A 16,017-nucleotide genomic window follows, 5' to 3' on the forward strand; every position below is an offset into this window, starting at 1 on the left:
TTTCAGCCTTCTCGATATGTCAATGCTGCCATTGCCTCTCTCGTTAGAAGGGCTTACTTACTATCATCTTCGCAAGAGCTGGTAAACATGGAGTTAGACAACATAAGTTTGGGGGTACGCACTGCTGGCTTTTCACGTGCAAAATTTACGCACGTGCTCAATATGGTAAAGAAATCACTGTTTCCAAGTACCACATTATGCAGCAAAAGAGAATTTTCAATGGTACAAACATCGTTGCCATACCTGGGACCCCTCTCTATACGTATCTGCAGAATCTTTAAGCAGCACGGCCTTATACTACCACTAACCCCACTTCCAAACCTACGCAAACTCATTTGTAATGATAGGGACAAATTTTCCACGCTTGAGAAGTCGGGGGTCTATGCTGTACCTCTGGAAAACCTTACAACGGGAGTAAATGCAAGATATGTCGGGGCCACTACTAGAATGCTTGCCAGCCGACTAGAAGAGCACCAAAACGATGTTGCGAGGGGTAGACACACCACCGAGCTCGCAAGAAAAGTACTTGAGCAGGGTTACAACCCGCTATGGTCCCAAGCGGTTATGCTCAAGAGCTGTAAGGATCGAAAAATCGTATTTATATGGGAGTCTCTTCTTACTACCACCTTGGACACGTGCAACATTCCAACTCTCGAGCTGCCCAGTGTATGGGTCACACTATACAAGCAATTAAGTAAAAATTAGCATTCTCCAGAATGCGTACAGTGTGTGTCTAGATCTGCGCATGCGCGTATTCGCACATCATGGAGCTTTCTGCTCGTTCGTTTTTCGAACATTTTTGAATATTTCTATCGTGTTCCTAACGACTTTTACTAAAGTTTCATCTTAAATTTAAGCGTTCTATTCCAAATCGGATTATTTCCGTTTAATTCTTTCGATAATTCGCCTGATGACGACGGCTATATGTTCGTCGAAAGTACTAGCGAATAAAAAACGCACACATAACGCCGACCTCAGTGCCTTCCCTTTTTTACAATATAATATTTTGGCGTGATCGTCAGCAAATTGATCAAAAAGCTTACTTATTGTTTCGTGTGATTGCAAAATAAAACTTTGTAAAATAACGATATTAATTTTATTTTACGTTTAAAATTTACTTTTTTATGTGTAAAAAAATAAATTGAAATTAAGTGAGAAGAAACCGGAGTCAGGTAGCCACAACGTTCAATGATTTCTTCCGATATGACGTCAAATATGACATTTTGCTTCCGATTAATAAATTGCTAGAATATATTTAACAGGAATATTTGAAAATGTATTATATTAAGTTTGTAACTACGTATTTATATATTTTTTAATCTAAATAATATTATTATTTTTCTTTAATTGCAAAATTTCAAATTTATAAAAGCCAAATTAATAAGTTGGGCTATTTTTAATATCGCTGTAATTGCCATCAGTCATTAATCAAAATGGCTGAATGATGTTCTTTATTTTGAATATTTATTATTATTTTTTTTTCATTTGTAAGTATTTGTGTTATTAGGTTAATTTTATTAATGTCATTAAAACTTGTATTACTCCGATTAAACGATTATCGTTAAGCTTATTTTGTGATAATATATTTTGAATTTTTTAATTAACGAATAACTCTCGCATTTGACGTGAAGCGATGACAAGTAGTACCACGTGTTTAATTATTGAAATAGATTATAAATTTTTCAATAATAAACATTTTATCTCTTTTGGACACAATTAGCATTTTTCCTTGATAGTAGTGCCTTTATGAGTAAAATAATTCAAAATTATTGCAATTCTTCACGAGATTTTTAAACCTTTACTAATTTTCGTTGTCTTTTGGTTTGACCAAGCTCATGCAAAAATTGATCCTACTTTTACAATCTCTCGATTGCTTATTAGGTAAGATTCTAGCTCTGAATAAGGAGAGTGCTATTTTTATTGAGAAGTAGAATCTTAACGTCTGTATAATCTGTATTTGTTATATATATATACAGATGTAAACCAGGGGTCTCAAACTCAAATGATGCAAAGGGCCAGTCAAATAGATGTATATCTACGGTGACCATACATCCTTTATTTAAGAGGACAGTCTTTTATTTCACTGCTCTGTTTTCTAACTTTATTTATTTTATAAAATAGGCATTTTGTCCTTCAGAATTATTTTTAAAAGAGCGACTTTTTAAAAACACGTTATTTTTTAAAGTTTAATTATTTAAAATGTGCAATATAGATGTATAGACTAGGGTGGTAACGAACAGTATATTTGGCCTCAGGCCGAATACCGAATATTCAGCCAAACTATTCAGCTCGATTAACGCACGTACGAAAATTGGCGCGCAAACCGCATTATGGCAAGGATCCTGCTGTCTATTGGCCCGCTGTCACTACGCTTCGCCAATCGCGTTAATTCTTGGCAGTTGTAGCGGACAGATAAGAGTGTCATGGAAGTATGTGATAAATGATGATATCAAATGTGGATAACAATGAAATGATCTACACGTGTAAATAATGGAAAAAGAACAGAGAAGGACCGCGAAGTGAAAATGTGAAAATAAATATGAAATTGAGTCGATAACATAATTGAACAAGTCGAGGCAGCTTATTGGCACGAAATTCGCGGTTGTCAATGCCAAACAATTGTTGTCATAGACTTCGGAAAGCTAAATGCTTGTAATGAAAGTCACTTAGCATTCACGGGCGAAAGCCTGGGGCTGTTCGGGCTATCAAGCTGTCTCGAATCTGTGAAATCATAACTGTGACTTATATTGACGTCCTATCTGTCTCTTTTCTCCATTATCACCAGGCTGAGTCACGTAATTGTAAAATGGGAACTCTAGGACGGAAAAGTGAAGAAATGAAAGTATCGTGAGCGCGTATTATGATGTATGCACAGGTATACATGGATTAGAGCGATAGAGGAAAGAGAAAGGGAAGAGCAAAGACGAGCGCTTAAAAAGAAGGATAGGTGGGGTCAGATTTTCAGATGTGCGAGGATTCTTCAACGATAGACGTGTACGTGTGCTGATCTTTGTAATTATAAATTGTGAATACATGTGACTAATATTATTTTCTTTTTTATTTTGTGCATGTTATAAATAAATATAAACAAACAACACTAACTTGATAACATTAAATCTAAATATCAAAATGATTAATTTACTGAGTTTTTGTTATTTCTTACAACTGTTTTTAGGTATTCGGTATTCGGCCGAATAGTGAAAAATAGGCCAAATACCGAATAGTAACCGAATATTCGTTACATCACTAGTTTAGACTATAGGCAATACAGTAGACTAAGAAGAAATAAACAGAGTTATGCTAACTCAGATTTATTTGTATGATAGAAATTGTTTTAATAAGTTTGAGTTTTATTTACGTGTTTCTTCAATTTTACGAGCTCTATGACGGCTTCTCTTTTCCGCTAGACTTATTACACCATCAATTAGAAACAAGACAAGCTTTAGAAAATCACATTTTTATTTCCTAGAGTATGAATTTCGGACTTCGAGTCCCTTATCAACTCTGATGTAACTGTTTAGAAAATAATGCATACATGTTAACATAAAATTTTTGCACTGTTACAAAATTTGTAAAAATTTTCAACTTACATGGTTACAAGAAGCACAGAAATGGTGACGATTGATAAAATACGGATCATAATTATTAATTTACAGGTATTTGCTATAACAATAGTTAAAATGTTAATGATTTACAAGAACAATATATATAACAGATGTAAAAATTGTGAACTACAGTAGATATGATGTGCATAGGTGCTTTTCAAACTTCTCCTGTACAAAGTTTGTATGTAAATGCTGTAGTGCTCTGCAACTTATTGGTTATTGTATATAAATATTATTTGTATAGTTATTACCATCTGTACTAGGCTTACCCCTCGATGTGGGTTCCTGTCCGTGGTGAGGGGACCTCCCAGAGATGGTTTAGTAAGTCTTCTTTACCATCCCTGGGATCTGAACGCCCACCCACGTGTTTGCCGTGCGTGGTATCCCGTATGCCGGAAAGGGGGATTCTGGTAGTTGAGGGGCAACATAACGTCCCCAACACACTGCTTTGGCCCCTGCTTCGGATAAACGGGAGGGTCAAATCAGGCTCCGTTTGAGTCAATCGGCTGGTCGTTGAGTCAGTTTTGACCTCGGCTTGGAGTCAACCGATCGATGCAGACCGGGCGGACATGNGCTAGAATATCTATTGGAGTAACTGTCACAGTTTGTTCTATATACTTGCCACCAGATGTCAGAGTGAATGAGAATGAATTGGATACTTTGGTTGAACAGCTACCAACACCATTTCTTTTATTGGGTGACTTCAATGGTCACAATACTATGTGGGGCAGTCCTTACATCAATCGTCGAGGCAGAGCCATCGAGAGATTTATAGGTAATCACCAACTGTACCTATTTAATACTGGAGAAGTGACATACTTCCATGTTCCATCAAGAACGTTCACTGCCATTGATTTATCATTAGCAACTCCGAATCTGTTTTCAGCATTTACATGGGAGGTTGGATCTAATCCACTCTCTAGTGACCACTTCCCAATATTTCTAAAATATCGAGGCAGAGAAAGCTGTGAAACAGCTTGTCCACCACGCTGGAAATTGGAAACAGATGGTTCGCCTGCCTTTTCTTCTATGGCCAATATCACTGTGGATATGGTGAATATTGCTAATATGAATGGTGCAGTTGAAGCTGTCGCTTCGAGTGTTATTCACACAAATAAAAAATAATGGGGAAAACCTCAACCAGTTACCCAAAACATTCAAAACCATGGTGGAATCAGAACTGCAAGGCAGCATTTAAAGAACAAAAGAAAGAGTGGTGGATTTTCAGAAGATACCTCACTAATAACAATTTGGTTGCTTTTCAAAAAGCAAAGGCAAATACTAAAAAAATAAGGAGGCGAAGCCCAAGGGATTCTTGGAGGAAGTATGTCTCTAGCATAACATCTTCCACTAGCTCAAAAGTAGTCTGGGATAAAATCCATAAAATTAATGGGAAATGTGCTTTTCTATCCATGCTGGAAAATAATGGCACAATAATTTGCGATATACAGGGTATTGCTAATTTGTTGGGTGAAACATTTTCCCATTCATCCAGCAATATTATGTATTCAAGGAGTTTTCAGGTTTATAAAGCCCAAAGTGAAAAACAATATTTAAACTTTCATCTAATGAGGAATATAATGTGCCATTCACCAGCATAGAACTACAAACAGTGATCTCTAACTCGATGGATACTGCTGTAGGACCAGATAAAATCCACTACAGCATGATTAAAAATCTGTCAAACAATTCCCTTTGTAATCTTCTGAATATGTTTAACAGAATATGGACAGAACATACTTTTCCCGACTCTTGGAGGCTATCAATTATTATTTCCATTCCCAAACCTGGTAAAGAATGCAAGAATCTCTTTAATTATAGACCAATCTCTCTGACGAGTTGTCTCTGTAAACTTTTTGAGAGAATGGTAAACAGACACCTGATGTTCCTCCTAGATAAAAAGAACTACTTTTCACCACATCAGAGTTGATTTCGTAGGAACAGAAGTACCACGGATAATTTAGTAAACCTTGAAACATCTATATGCAAAGTGTTTGTTAGACGACAGCACTTAGTGTCTGTATTGTTTTATATAAACAAGGCCTATGATTGCTGTTGGCAATAGAGGATACTTTGTGATCTGTGCCAATTTGGGTTGCGAGGTAATTTGCTAATTTATATTAATATGCTATATAGAAAAAACTTCCTACAGGATTGAAGATTTCAAGTCGGGATAGGCATCACTCTATCCAGGTCTTTTGCACAAGAGGACGTTCCTCAAGGTTTTATTTTTAACTCTGTTCCTAATCACAATTAACACCGTAGCTAAATGTTATTTTCCCAATGTGAAACACACACTGTATGTGGATGACTTTCAGATCTCCTGCTAGTCTAGTAACATGAGTTTTATTGAGAGACAACTGCAAACCTCCCTAAATCGCACAGACAACTGGGCAAAGACCAATGGCTTTAGTTTTAACATGAAGAAGACCTTATGCATTCACTTTTGCCGAAGACATGGTGTGCACCTACATTTTGAAATTTACTTAAATGGGGTTAAAATCCGAATGGTCAATGAGTCGAAGTTTTGGGTGTTTTAAATGACTAAAATCTGATGTTTTTACCACACTTGCGCAATTTGAAGAGTAGATGTTTAAAATCTCTAAACTTTAAAAAGGTACTGTGCTGCTTATTCTGGGGAGCAGACAAAGTTTCTATGCTCAGGATTTATAGGGCCCTTGTCAGCTCTAAGCTGGACTACGGATGCTTTGTGTATGGCTCTGTGTGAGAATCTACTCTTCAGATACTGGATCCAATTCACCATCATGCATTGCATTTGGCAACTGGTGTTTTCTGAACTTCTTCTCTCCAAAGCCTTTATGTGGAAGCTTAGGAGCCTCCACTATTTGAGGAGAGAACAGTTGTCACTGTTTTATTATATTAAGCAGAAATTTCAGATTAAATTTTCAGTCCGTTGTACAGTATCAGATATTCAGCTAATAAAATTATTTGTAGCTTGCCCAAGCTGTGTCCCTACATTCAACATAAGAACGGAGATTGTAAGCAGCATGATTGACCTGGAAATGGGCAACATTTCACAGCCCAAGGTTGACAGTATACCACCTTGGTCAACTCCTGTGATAAATGTCAACCTTACCTTAAAGCAGTTTTTTAAGGAATTAACTTCAGACTACATCTACAAACAGCACTTTGCAGAAATTCAACACCATTACAGGAATTTAATTCCTATTTATACTGACAGTTCTGAATCAGATGATTATGTTGGCTCAGCCTTCGTTTGCCAGGATGAAATTGTGGCAGAACAAACTGCACCGAGTTCATCCATCTTTACTGCAGAGCTGCAGGCTATTCACCTAGCCTTAAAGTATGTAATCAGAAAAGGTCATCGTTGCTGCTTAATTTACATTGACTCACTTAGTGCACTTCAGGCTTTGATCTTGTGTAAATCTAGTTTTTATGCTATAGTGATTAAAATCCATAAACTGTTTTGCCATCTTGTGCTAGTAATATTTTTGTAAAATTTTGTTGGGTCTTAGGCCATGTAGGTATAAGAGGAAATGAAGAAGCTGATGCAGCTGCAAAGTCAACAAATTCTTCTCAGCATGCAATGTTGATTGAAGGAGGTGACTTGAAGCTGGTTGTTAAAAACGATTAGCAGAAAGATGGCAAAATGTGTGGAACACACAAGTTCCCAATAAACTACATGAGATCAAACATATGATAGAAAATTGGACACATAAGAAACCCTACGACAGGAGATCTGAAGTTATTTTTACCTGTTTGAGAATTGGACATACTCGGTTGACTCATGAATACTTTTTGAATGGCGACGAGCAGCCAGTATGCAATTATTGCAAATGCTTTCTAAGTAGTTTGAATATATGTCTTTAATCAGAATCAATAAAAACTTGGTAGATTTCCTCTCAGCTATCAGATTAGGTTCTTATTTATTGCAATTCACAAATGCATTTTGGGCCTATATAGTATCTAAGTTTTTTCTCAGTGTAAATGCTACATATATAAAGAAACAAAAAAGTAGTTAATTTACAAATTTTTCCGTGTGAAGGTAATCTTTACAGAGAAAAGATAATATTTTTTTATATAACTCCAACAGGCACACTGGGTGATATAAAATATTTTATTTTCACATACCTCAGAAGACAGAGCAATGCTTTTTAAATTATATTGGTACATTTATATGGTATTCCTAGCTATTTTTTTTAATTTATACACTAAAAAAACATGAGTGTGTATTGAGTAACAATGGTACAATAAAAATTAACTTTAAAAACCACAAATATACATTTCCATACACAGTATTACTTTAATAACATAGTATTTTCTTACTTATAAGTACACCTTGTAAGGTATTTTTTAAACTGTGGTGTATCCTTTGAACTGTTATCTAAATAACTGCAATTAAAACAACAGTTTTAGAAGTTATACATTAATGATTTTACAATTTTCAAAAAAGGATACATACTTAATGTTTTCATTACATTTATCCACAGTTTCAAATTTGCAAACGGTATTATTATAACATGATACTTTCTGATTAATGTCTATATCATGCTAGGCATTTTAAATACTATCGAAACAACTGCAATCAAAGTGACAGTTTTACAAACCTATAAGTAAATGATATAGCGATTTTGAAACCAAAAAAAACAATACATATATAATAGCTTTTCTTTACTTTTATCCACAGTATTACATTAGCAACCTTCATACGACACTACTATTTGATGTCTGAAGATGAATCAGATATTCAGATGAACCTTAAAGACCAAGGCGTCACTGCTGTCCGACGTATCTCCATTCGTCGGGATAGCAAGTTAATATCAACCAAACATTTAATTCTCACCTTTAACAAGCCGACATTGCCATCTTTTATTACAGCAGGTTATCTGGGCTGTCCTGTCCGTCTGTACGTTCCAAATCCGCTGCGTTGTTTCAAATGCCAGCGATTTGGACATTCACAGACATACTGCCGTGGCAAAGAGCGTATGTGCACAGTTTGGGACTGAAGGTCACGAGAGTACTGAGTGTACCAGTACCCCATGCTGTGTTAACTGCAAAGATGCCTATCCTTCTTACTCCAGAAAATGCCCTGCATGGCAAAGAGAAAAAGAGATACAACGGGTAAAAACAGTCAATAACATACTCTACCCAGAGGATTGTTGTGTGGTCACTTCAACTGCACCTTTGAGACAGAAAACATTTGCTGCTCTTTTGAAATCCACAAAGACATGTGGGGTTCAAACAGACATTTCTCTCTCTCCAAGTGAATCTCTTACCCACCATGCAAAATGTTTAATTCTCCCATCTATCCAAACATCAGAAAAGGAGACCAAGAAGGTCAAAACATTTCTACCAAAAACAGGGGTAACAACAAGAAATGTGGGTTCAAAAAAGGTGAATAAAACCCACTTAACAAGCAAAAGATGAAAGCAGCTATCTCCAGATCAACTAAAAAATCAGAGACTTAGTCTATGAGTGAGTTCTCTGACTTTTCCGATGAAGAAAATAATATGGTGTTAACACAACCAGCATCACCTCCAAAAGAAAAACCCCCTGTGAAATTAAAGAGGGATACCTTCACAAAGAATGCTGCCTCAAACACATAATGGATTATAAAATAATCCAATGGAACTGTCGTGGTTTCTGCAACAACAACTCTGACATTAAACACTTGACATTATCTACCCAATTTCTCTGTGTGGCACTTTAAGAAACCCATCTAAAACCTGGAGAAAATATCTCTCTCAAAGGATTCAATCTCTACTGCAAGGATGATGATAGCCACAACTGAGTCAGTGGCGGTGTGGCTATTCTGGTTTCCAATCGAATCCCATCTTTGCCGGTACAAATAACCACTGATTTACAAGCTGTGGCAGTCAGAATTTCTATTGGAGTAACTGTAACAGTTTGCTCTATATACTTGCCACCAGATGTCAGAGTCAAGGAGGATGAATTGGATGCCTTGATTGAACAGCTACCAACTCCATTCTTTTTACTAGGTGAATTCAATGGTCACAATCCTATGTGGGGCAGTCCCGACATTAACTATTGAGGCAGGACCATTGAAAGATTTGTAGGCAATCAGCAACTATATTTATTTAATACAGGAGAAGTGACATACTTCCATACTCCAACAAGACCATTCACTGCCATTGATCTTTCATTAGCATGTCCAAACCTGTTTTCAGCATTTATATGGGAGGTTGGATCTAATCCATTTTCTAGTGACCACTTCCCAATATTTCTAAAATACCAAGGCAGAGAAAGCTGTGAAACAGCCTGTCCACCACTCTGGAAACTTGAAACGGAAGATTGGTTTGCATTCTCCTTTTTGGCTGACATCACTGAGGAAATGGTCGATACTGCTGATATCAATGATGCAGTTGAAGTTGTCACTTCTAGTATTATTCAGGCAGCTGAAAAAACTATGGGAAAAACATCAACTAGATATCCAAAGCATCCAAAACCATGGTGGGACCAGAATTGCGAGGCAGCATTTAAAGCACAAAAGAAAGCATGGGGGATTTTCAGAAGGTACCCCACTGCTAACAGTTTGGTTACTTTTCAAAAAGCAAAGGCAAATGCCAGAAGAACAAGAAGGCAAAGCCAAAGGGATTCTTGGAGGAAGTACGTTTCTAGCATAATATCCTCCACTAGCTCAAAAGCAGTCTGGGATAAAATCCATAAAATTAATGGAAAATATGCTTCTCACTCTCTGTCCATGCTGGAAAATAATGGCAAATAATCAGCGACATACAGGATATTGCTGATACGTTGGGTGAAAGATTTTCTGCTTCATCCAGCAATATTATGTATTCAAGAAATTTTCAGGTTTATAAAGCCCAAAGAGAAAAACAGCGATTAAACTTTCATTCCTCATCTAATGAGGAATATAATGTGCCATTCACAAGAATTGATTTACATACAGCGATCTCTCGCTCAGGGAATAGTACTGTAGGTTTGGATAAAATCCACTACAGCATGATTAAAAATCTGTCAAACAATTCCCTTTCTAATCTCTTGCATCTGTTTAACAGAATATGGACAGAACATACTTTTTCCAACTCTTGGAGGCTATCTATGATTATTCCATTCCCAAACCTGGTAAAGATCACAAGAATCCCTCTAATTACAGACCAATTTCTCTGACAAGTTGTCTCTGTAAACTATTTGAGAGGATGGTAAACAGACGTCTGATGTATCTCTTAGAGCAGTGGTTCTTAACCGGGGGTACATGTACCCCTAGGGGTACGAGCGTAAATCAAAGGGGTACATCTAACTTTCATTATAAAATGGCGTATGTTAATCAGTTTGCTGTAAATTATTAACACAAGAAACAAGAAATAACAAAAACTTGCTTTAAAATATCCCAATATGAACACCGATTTCCTTTTTAACAGTCTAAACAACTTGTTTATCCACTTGATTTGCCTGTGTATTTGTGCCATTAGTGCCGAGTGAACCTGTAGTCTAATAAAATTACAGTTTAACCAAGCATTAATTTTAGAATAAAAAAAAAATTTATCGCAACAAATATCTTGTTAAGTTTCGTTAGAAATTATTATAGAATAATTTAAATTTTCTTTCTCGTTAATTATAATTATTTATTTTTAGGAAATGTAATTTATGCATGTGTTGAAATGACTTCTGTGATTTTATATAATTGTGAATCCGGGGCTGTATAGTCTCCTGTTCACTTGTCAGGACGTCTAATTGACTCTTAAATGTCAGACGAGTGGATGGAGAGAATTTGGGGTCGACGATAAGGTGAAGGACGTGATCGAGTAAAGAAGTCTACCATATTTTTAACAATTATAACAATTATTTATTAAAACAAGTGAATTAATCAAAGACTACACCAATTCACAAATAGCGTTTAAACCGCCTAATATGCTCGAGAGAGAGAGTTTCTTGCTTTTCATACCTTTTTATGGAGTTCCTTGCTTTTCATACCTTTTTATGGAGTTCCTTGATCGGTTTATCTGGGGAGGTGCTTAATTGTCCAAGGAAAGTGGGTTTTATCCAAAGGAGCACAATTATACAAAGTTTGCGACTTTAGCGATGATCGTTTATGTGACCTTTTCGGGTCGGCACCTCCTTAGTGCCCTGTCAGGATTGACACCATTGTGTTTAGAGGAACACGGAAACCGAGACGGCGATAGCGTCACACTGTAGCGCAAGCGGTCCCGTACGTGAACAGACGGATTCGTAAGGTCAGAGTTAACATAGGGAAGAAACTCAAACTACCCTTAATAATCAACAAAGGGTTTATTAACAAATTTAAATGGAATAAAGTGCTGTCACGGAGAGAGAGAGAGTTTACATACGATTCGCGTGGCGATAAATACCTGACAGGTTGGATTATGGATCTAGGTCTTCAAAGCTCTGTTGACGACGTCACGTCCAAGTTCTGGGTTACGGAATAATCCAAATAGGCACTTAAGTTCTTTGTTACGGAATAATCCAAATAGTCACTTAAGTTCTTTGTTACGGAATAATCCCAATAGGAGGTATTGAATCTGGTTGATACTTCTCTTAGAGGAACTGCTGCGACTGTGTCGAAACCTCCGGTTGTCTCTATTTTCATTTGACAACTTTTCAATAATACGTCGGAAGGTTATGTGAAAGCGTCATTTGGCAACTGAGAACTTGCTGAGTAATTAACTCCCAGGTGTGAAATTTGATACTTGCTCGATAAAATCACTATTATTTACGAGTTAGGTCAGGCGGTAGGTTAATAAACACGGCTAAATCTCACATCATCCCGGCCTTTCCAAAATCGTACTTGTTCTGAGTGAGCAAGAACGATTTTTCGTTACAATATGGAGAATAACTCTCTCTCTTTCTTTCAGAGACAATGTTACATAGAATAAAATGTTACGTAAAATATAAATAAGATAAGTATTTAGAATTGAGTACATATAAGTGCATATAGCGATTTATTTACAATTCGGTTAGTTTACAGTTAGTTTATTTACTCTCTCTGTGTGTGTTTAATTCCGTGGTTAAATAAAACACACAACAATGTCAAAGGTATAGGAGTAAATATAAATGTTTATTTGATAAAGTGGTATACAAGGATACATATTGATGTAGATTAATATTGATCTTTAACGATCTTAAACAATGATAATAATAAGCTACAAAATGTTTGAATAAGTGATGTTAAACAATAGTGTTGTTAAGCTACAGAAGGATAATGCTTAAGATTGAGGATTGGATGGGTGATTTGAGTGAGGAGGGGGTTGAGTGGATGGAACTGATGGTGAGGAAGGAACTGTCGGTGTTCGAGAAGCATGAGGAATTACCTCAACGGTATCGAATTGGGATAAATGACGATTGATATCGTGGAAGGCTGGTTGCATGTGGGCAGGGCAGGTATAGTTGATTGGTAGAATAAGCATGATAGGAATAGCTTGTGGCCGATGTTGTAGTAATCGGGCGAATTGTATGGCTGCTCGAAGTGCTCCTGGGTCAACTTCGAGAGAGGTGTTGGATTCTGAGAGAAGGGGTTGAGATGGAGTAGGTGAGGGTGGGTTCCACCATTCAGTGTCTTCCGCCATCTGGAAGAGGTGAAAGATTAAGAATAAATTTAAAGTTGTGATGGGGGCCAAAAAAGTGAATGGTGTCAGAGGGGAGTTCGAGGTATGGTATAGGGAAAGGAGAAGGAGGAGTAATTTCTCCGTAGATTTCGTGGACTAGAGAGGTCCAACGAAAGGCATGATCCCCTCTCTTGAATTTGATATTATAAATATATTTTGTGTTAGTCGTGGGTTTGGTTAGGAGGTAGATTTTTATAATGAAAGAAGGGGTATCCGAGGTTATGTTGGAAACTTTGACTAGAAATATCTGGGAATAGCATTCTAACATAGCAGCCCAGGTACCGTCTGTTATCTGGATGTCTACTCCACCAAAGAAGATTGTGTTTTGGGTGATTTTAGGTATTTGTGGATGTACCGTTATAAGATGGTTAGAAAGATGTGATCGGACCCCTTCCCAGGTACAGGGGGATGTGTGAAAGGGGCAAGGAATAGGTTGGAAGAGACATATTTCTTCATGCTGTTGACGGCCTTCCTCACGGAGTACTTCGGAGCATCCGAAGGGAAGAAAGGAACAGGGAGCTTGCATAGTGCGGATAATTTGTTCAACAATTAAACTGCGGATGTGACCTAAAGGTTCTCTGCAAGTATGACAATTCGTTATGCGTGATCTACATTCGGAACAGACTATATGCCCATTTGTACATTGGTAAATGGGTGATCGAGCTTGACTATAGCAGATTGGGCATGTCAGTAAGGTTGCCAAAGTGGGATCCATGTTATTTATCCACAAAGGTGATGTCTGTAAAGAATAAAGGAAGGATATGCACTAAATGGATATGAATTAGAAAAGCGTTATATACAGGGGTTACTAAAGAAATATATAAACAAAATAGATATGAGGTTGGATTGTTAGCTTGTAGCCGGGTTACATTAGGATGGGTATGCGGGTACCCAAAGGTGGAGGGGTAGAGGAACCATTAGTTGGTTCCTGTGGAACTAACTCTATTGTTGGGCGGAGGCGACGCGGTCGAGGCCGTGGAGTTCGGCAGTATTTGTAAAGGATGAAGAGGAGACTTCCCAGTCCTACGCTGAAGATAATGGAGGCTACGATGATGAGGGTGTTGGAAGGTGGAAAGGTAGAAGGATGGATATGGTTCTGATTGGTGGAAAGAAGTTGTTCTAGATCAAGTTCTATTTTATTTAATGATGTGTCGGCTCTTAATATATCAGCATCAGTTGACTTTTCTGATTGTTTTGTTGGATTTAAATGTTGCTTCAGATGAGTTTGGATAAGAATTAATTCCGTTTCGTTGAGGATGTTTTGAATAGAAGGGATGATGAAAGGTCGCACATTCTCGAGTTGAATAGTTGTTTTTCGTTGAAAGTGGGCTGTTAGAATAATCCCAGGGAGATATCCCACACAAAGTTCAGGAAGTTTTAAAATACCCGTATTGTTTATCTTGGTGATTGTGACAGGAGTTTCCTTTTGGCTAGAAGATGGACATTTAATAGTCAGACTCATTGGAGTAGGTATGGAATAGGTCCATGTTCCGTGTTTATCAATCCGTCGGAAAATAGGTGAGTAAGACATGATTAGTCGTTGGGGACATAACTGATTGATTGATTGTTCGTTTCCGAGATATAAAGAGTATTAGCAGCTTTGTCTTGGTGATTGCGAAATAGGAACATTGGGCGAGCATATGGCAATAGGAGTGGTTTGACATTTTGTTAAATCGAAATGGGTCAATAATATATAGGATTGTCGGTTCCTCGATAAGGCAATGATAGGATATGAATTGTTATAATAAACGAATGATTTTATAGTTGGATAATACACAGGTAGTCGTATAATCTCATATATGTCGAAGTATCCCGTAGGAGTGATAAGAGGTATTTTTGCAAAAATGCGAAGTAATTTTGGGAGCGCTAGGGCGGTAATGGATGTCCATTGATAATATTTGAATATAGTTTCCAATCGGAGAGGTTCTAGGAAGGAATATCCTTCTGGTAAATGAAGTTGTATTTCCTTGAGGGTGTTTAATAATACCTCCTTTGGAAGGAAATAGGTGCCAAATCGACCTTGTTCTAAAGTTTCGATAGCGTTTCGGATTTCAAGTACTATGGTTCAGAATTCTCCGATAGAGAATTCTACAGCACGAACTGCTGACTCAAACACTAAATGATATTGTTGTTGTATTAATGTTTCTTCTATAAGAGTTTGTTTTTTTATTAACCCGTCAGCAGTGGAGTAATTAGCCGCTGAGCTTTCCCTAGTAGTGGAGTAAAAGTGTGGGAAAATTTTTAAGAATTTTTCCGCGTTTTTCTCGGTTCTATTCCGGAAAAAAAATTTTTAGATAGTTACGTCTAGTAAAGAATAAATTCTTCTTTATTGTCACACAATTATTTTTTATGTGAATTTTTTTTCGCGGTAATTTTTGTCTAAAATTTTTTTTTCAAATTTATATTAAATTGTTATGTGATTTTCTATCCATTACGATTTTTTCAAAAGTTTTCAATTTATTTTCAATTTTATATAATTTTTTAAAGTTTCATGCATTTAAGTCATGACGATTTTTTCTAACCAGTGAATCAAATTCAAGAAAATGTAAATGACAATTAACGGATCTCATCCACGCTTGTAGATGACGTAACGGCTGTTGTGTTTACAACTACGACGCCTGGCGGCCTTACCCCCCCGGACTGTAAAGTAGGTGAAGGTCGTCTCGTGTTCTACTTTCTGTAGAAGTGACGTAATCATTGTAAATAAAAGAAAATTTCAAATATCTTTTATTTTATTTTAAAATTTTTTGTTCAAATTTACACCCAAATATTAAAGCGGTTTAAAATATTAGCATTTGGTAAATACACTTAATTTACGTATAATAAAT

General features: G+C 36.7%; 1 protein-coding gene across 1 annotated transcript; it reads right to left on the reverse strand.

Moving 5' to 3' along the window:
* Window positions 1–13,133: 13,133 nt before the first annotated feature.
* Window positions 13,134–13,904, reverse strand: LOC111615474 (E3 ubiquitin-protein ligase Siah1-like). Its single transcript, XM_023356879.1, has one exon. It carries the CDS (start codon window positions 13,902–13,904, stop codon window positions 13,134–13,136), a length of 771 nt encoding a protein of 256 aa, XP_023212647.1.
* Between the last annotated feature and the right edge of the window lie 2,113 nt (window positions 13,905–16,017).

Source organism: Centruroides sculpturatus, unplaced genomic scaffold, assembly GCF_000671375.1.
Source record: "Centruroides sculpturatus isolate CEXI.00-Female unplaced genomic scaffold, Cexi_2.0 scaffold2371, whole genome shotgun sequence".
In the NCBI taxonomy this organism is placed as follows: domain Eukaryota; kingdom Metazoa; phylum Arthropoda; class Arachnida; order Scorpiones; family Buthidae; genus Centruroides; species Centruroides sculpturatus.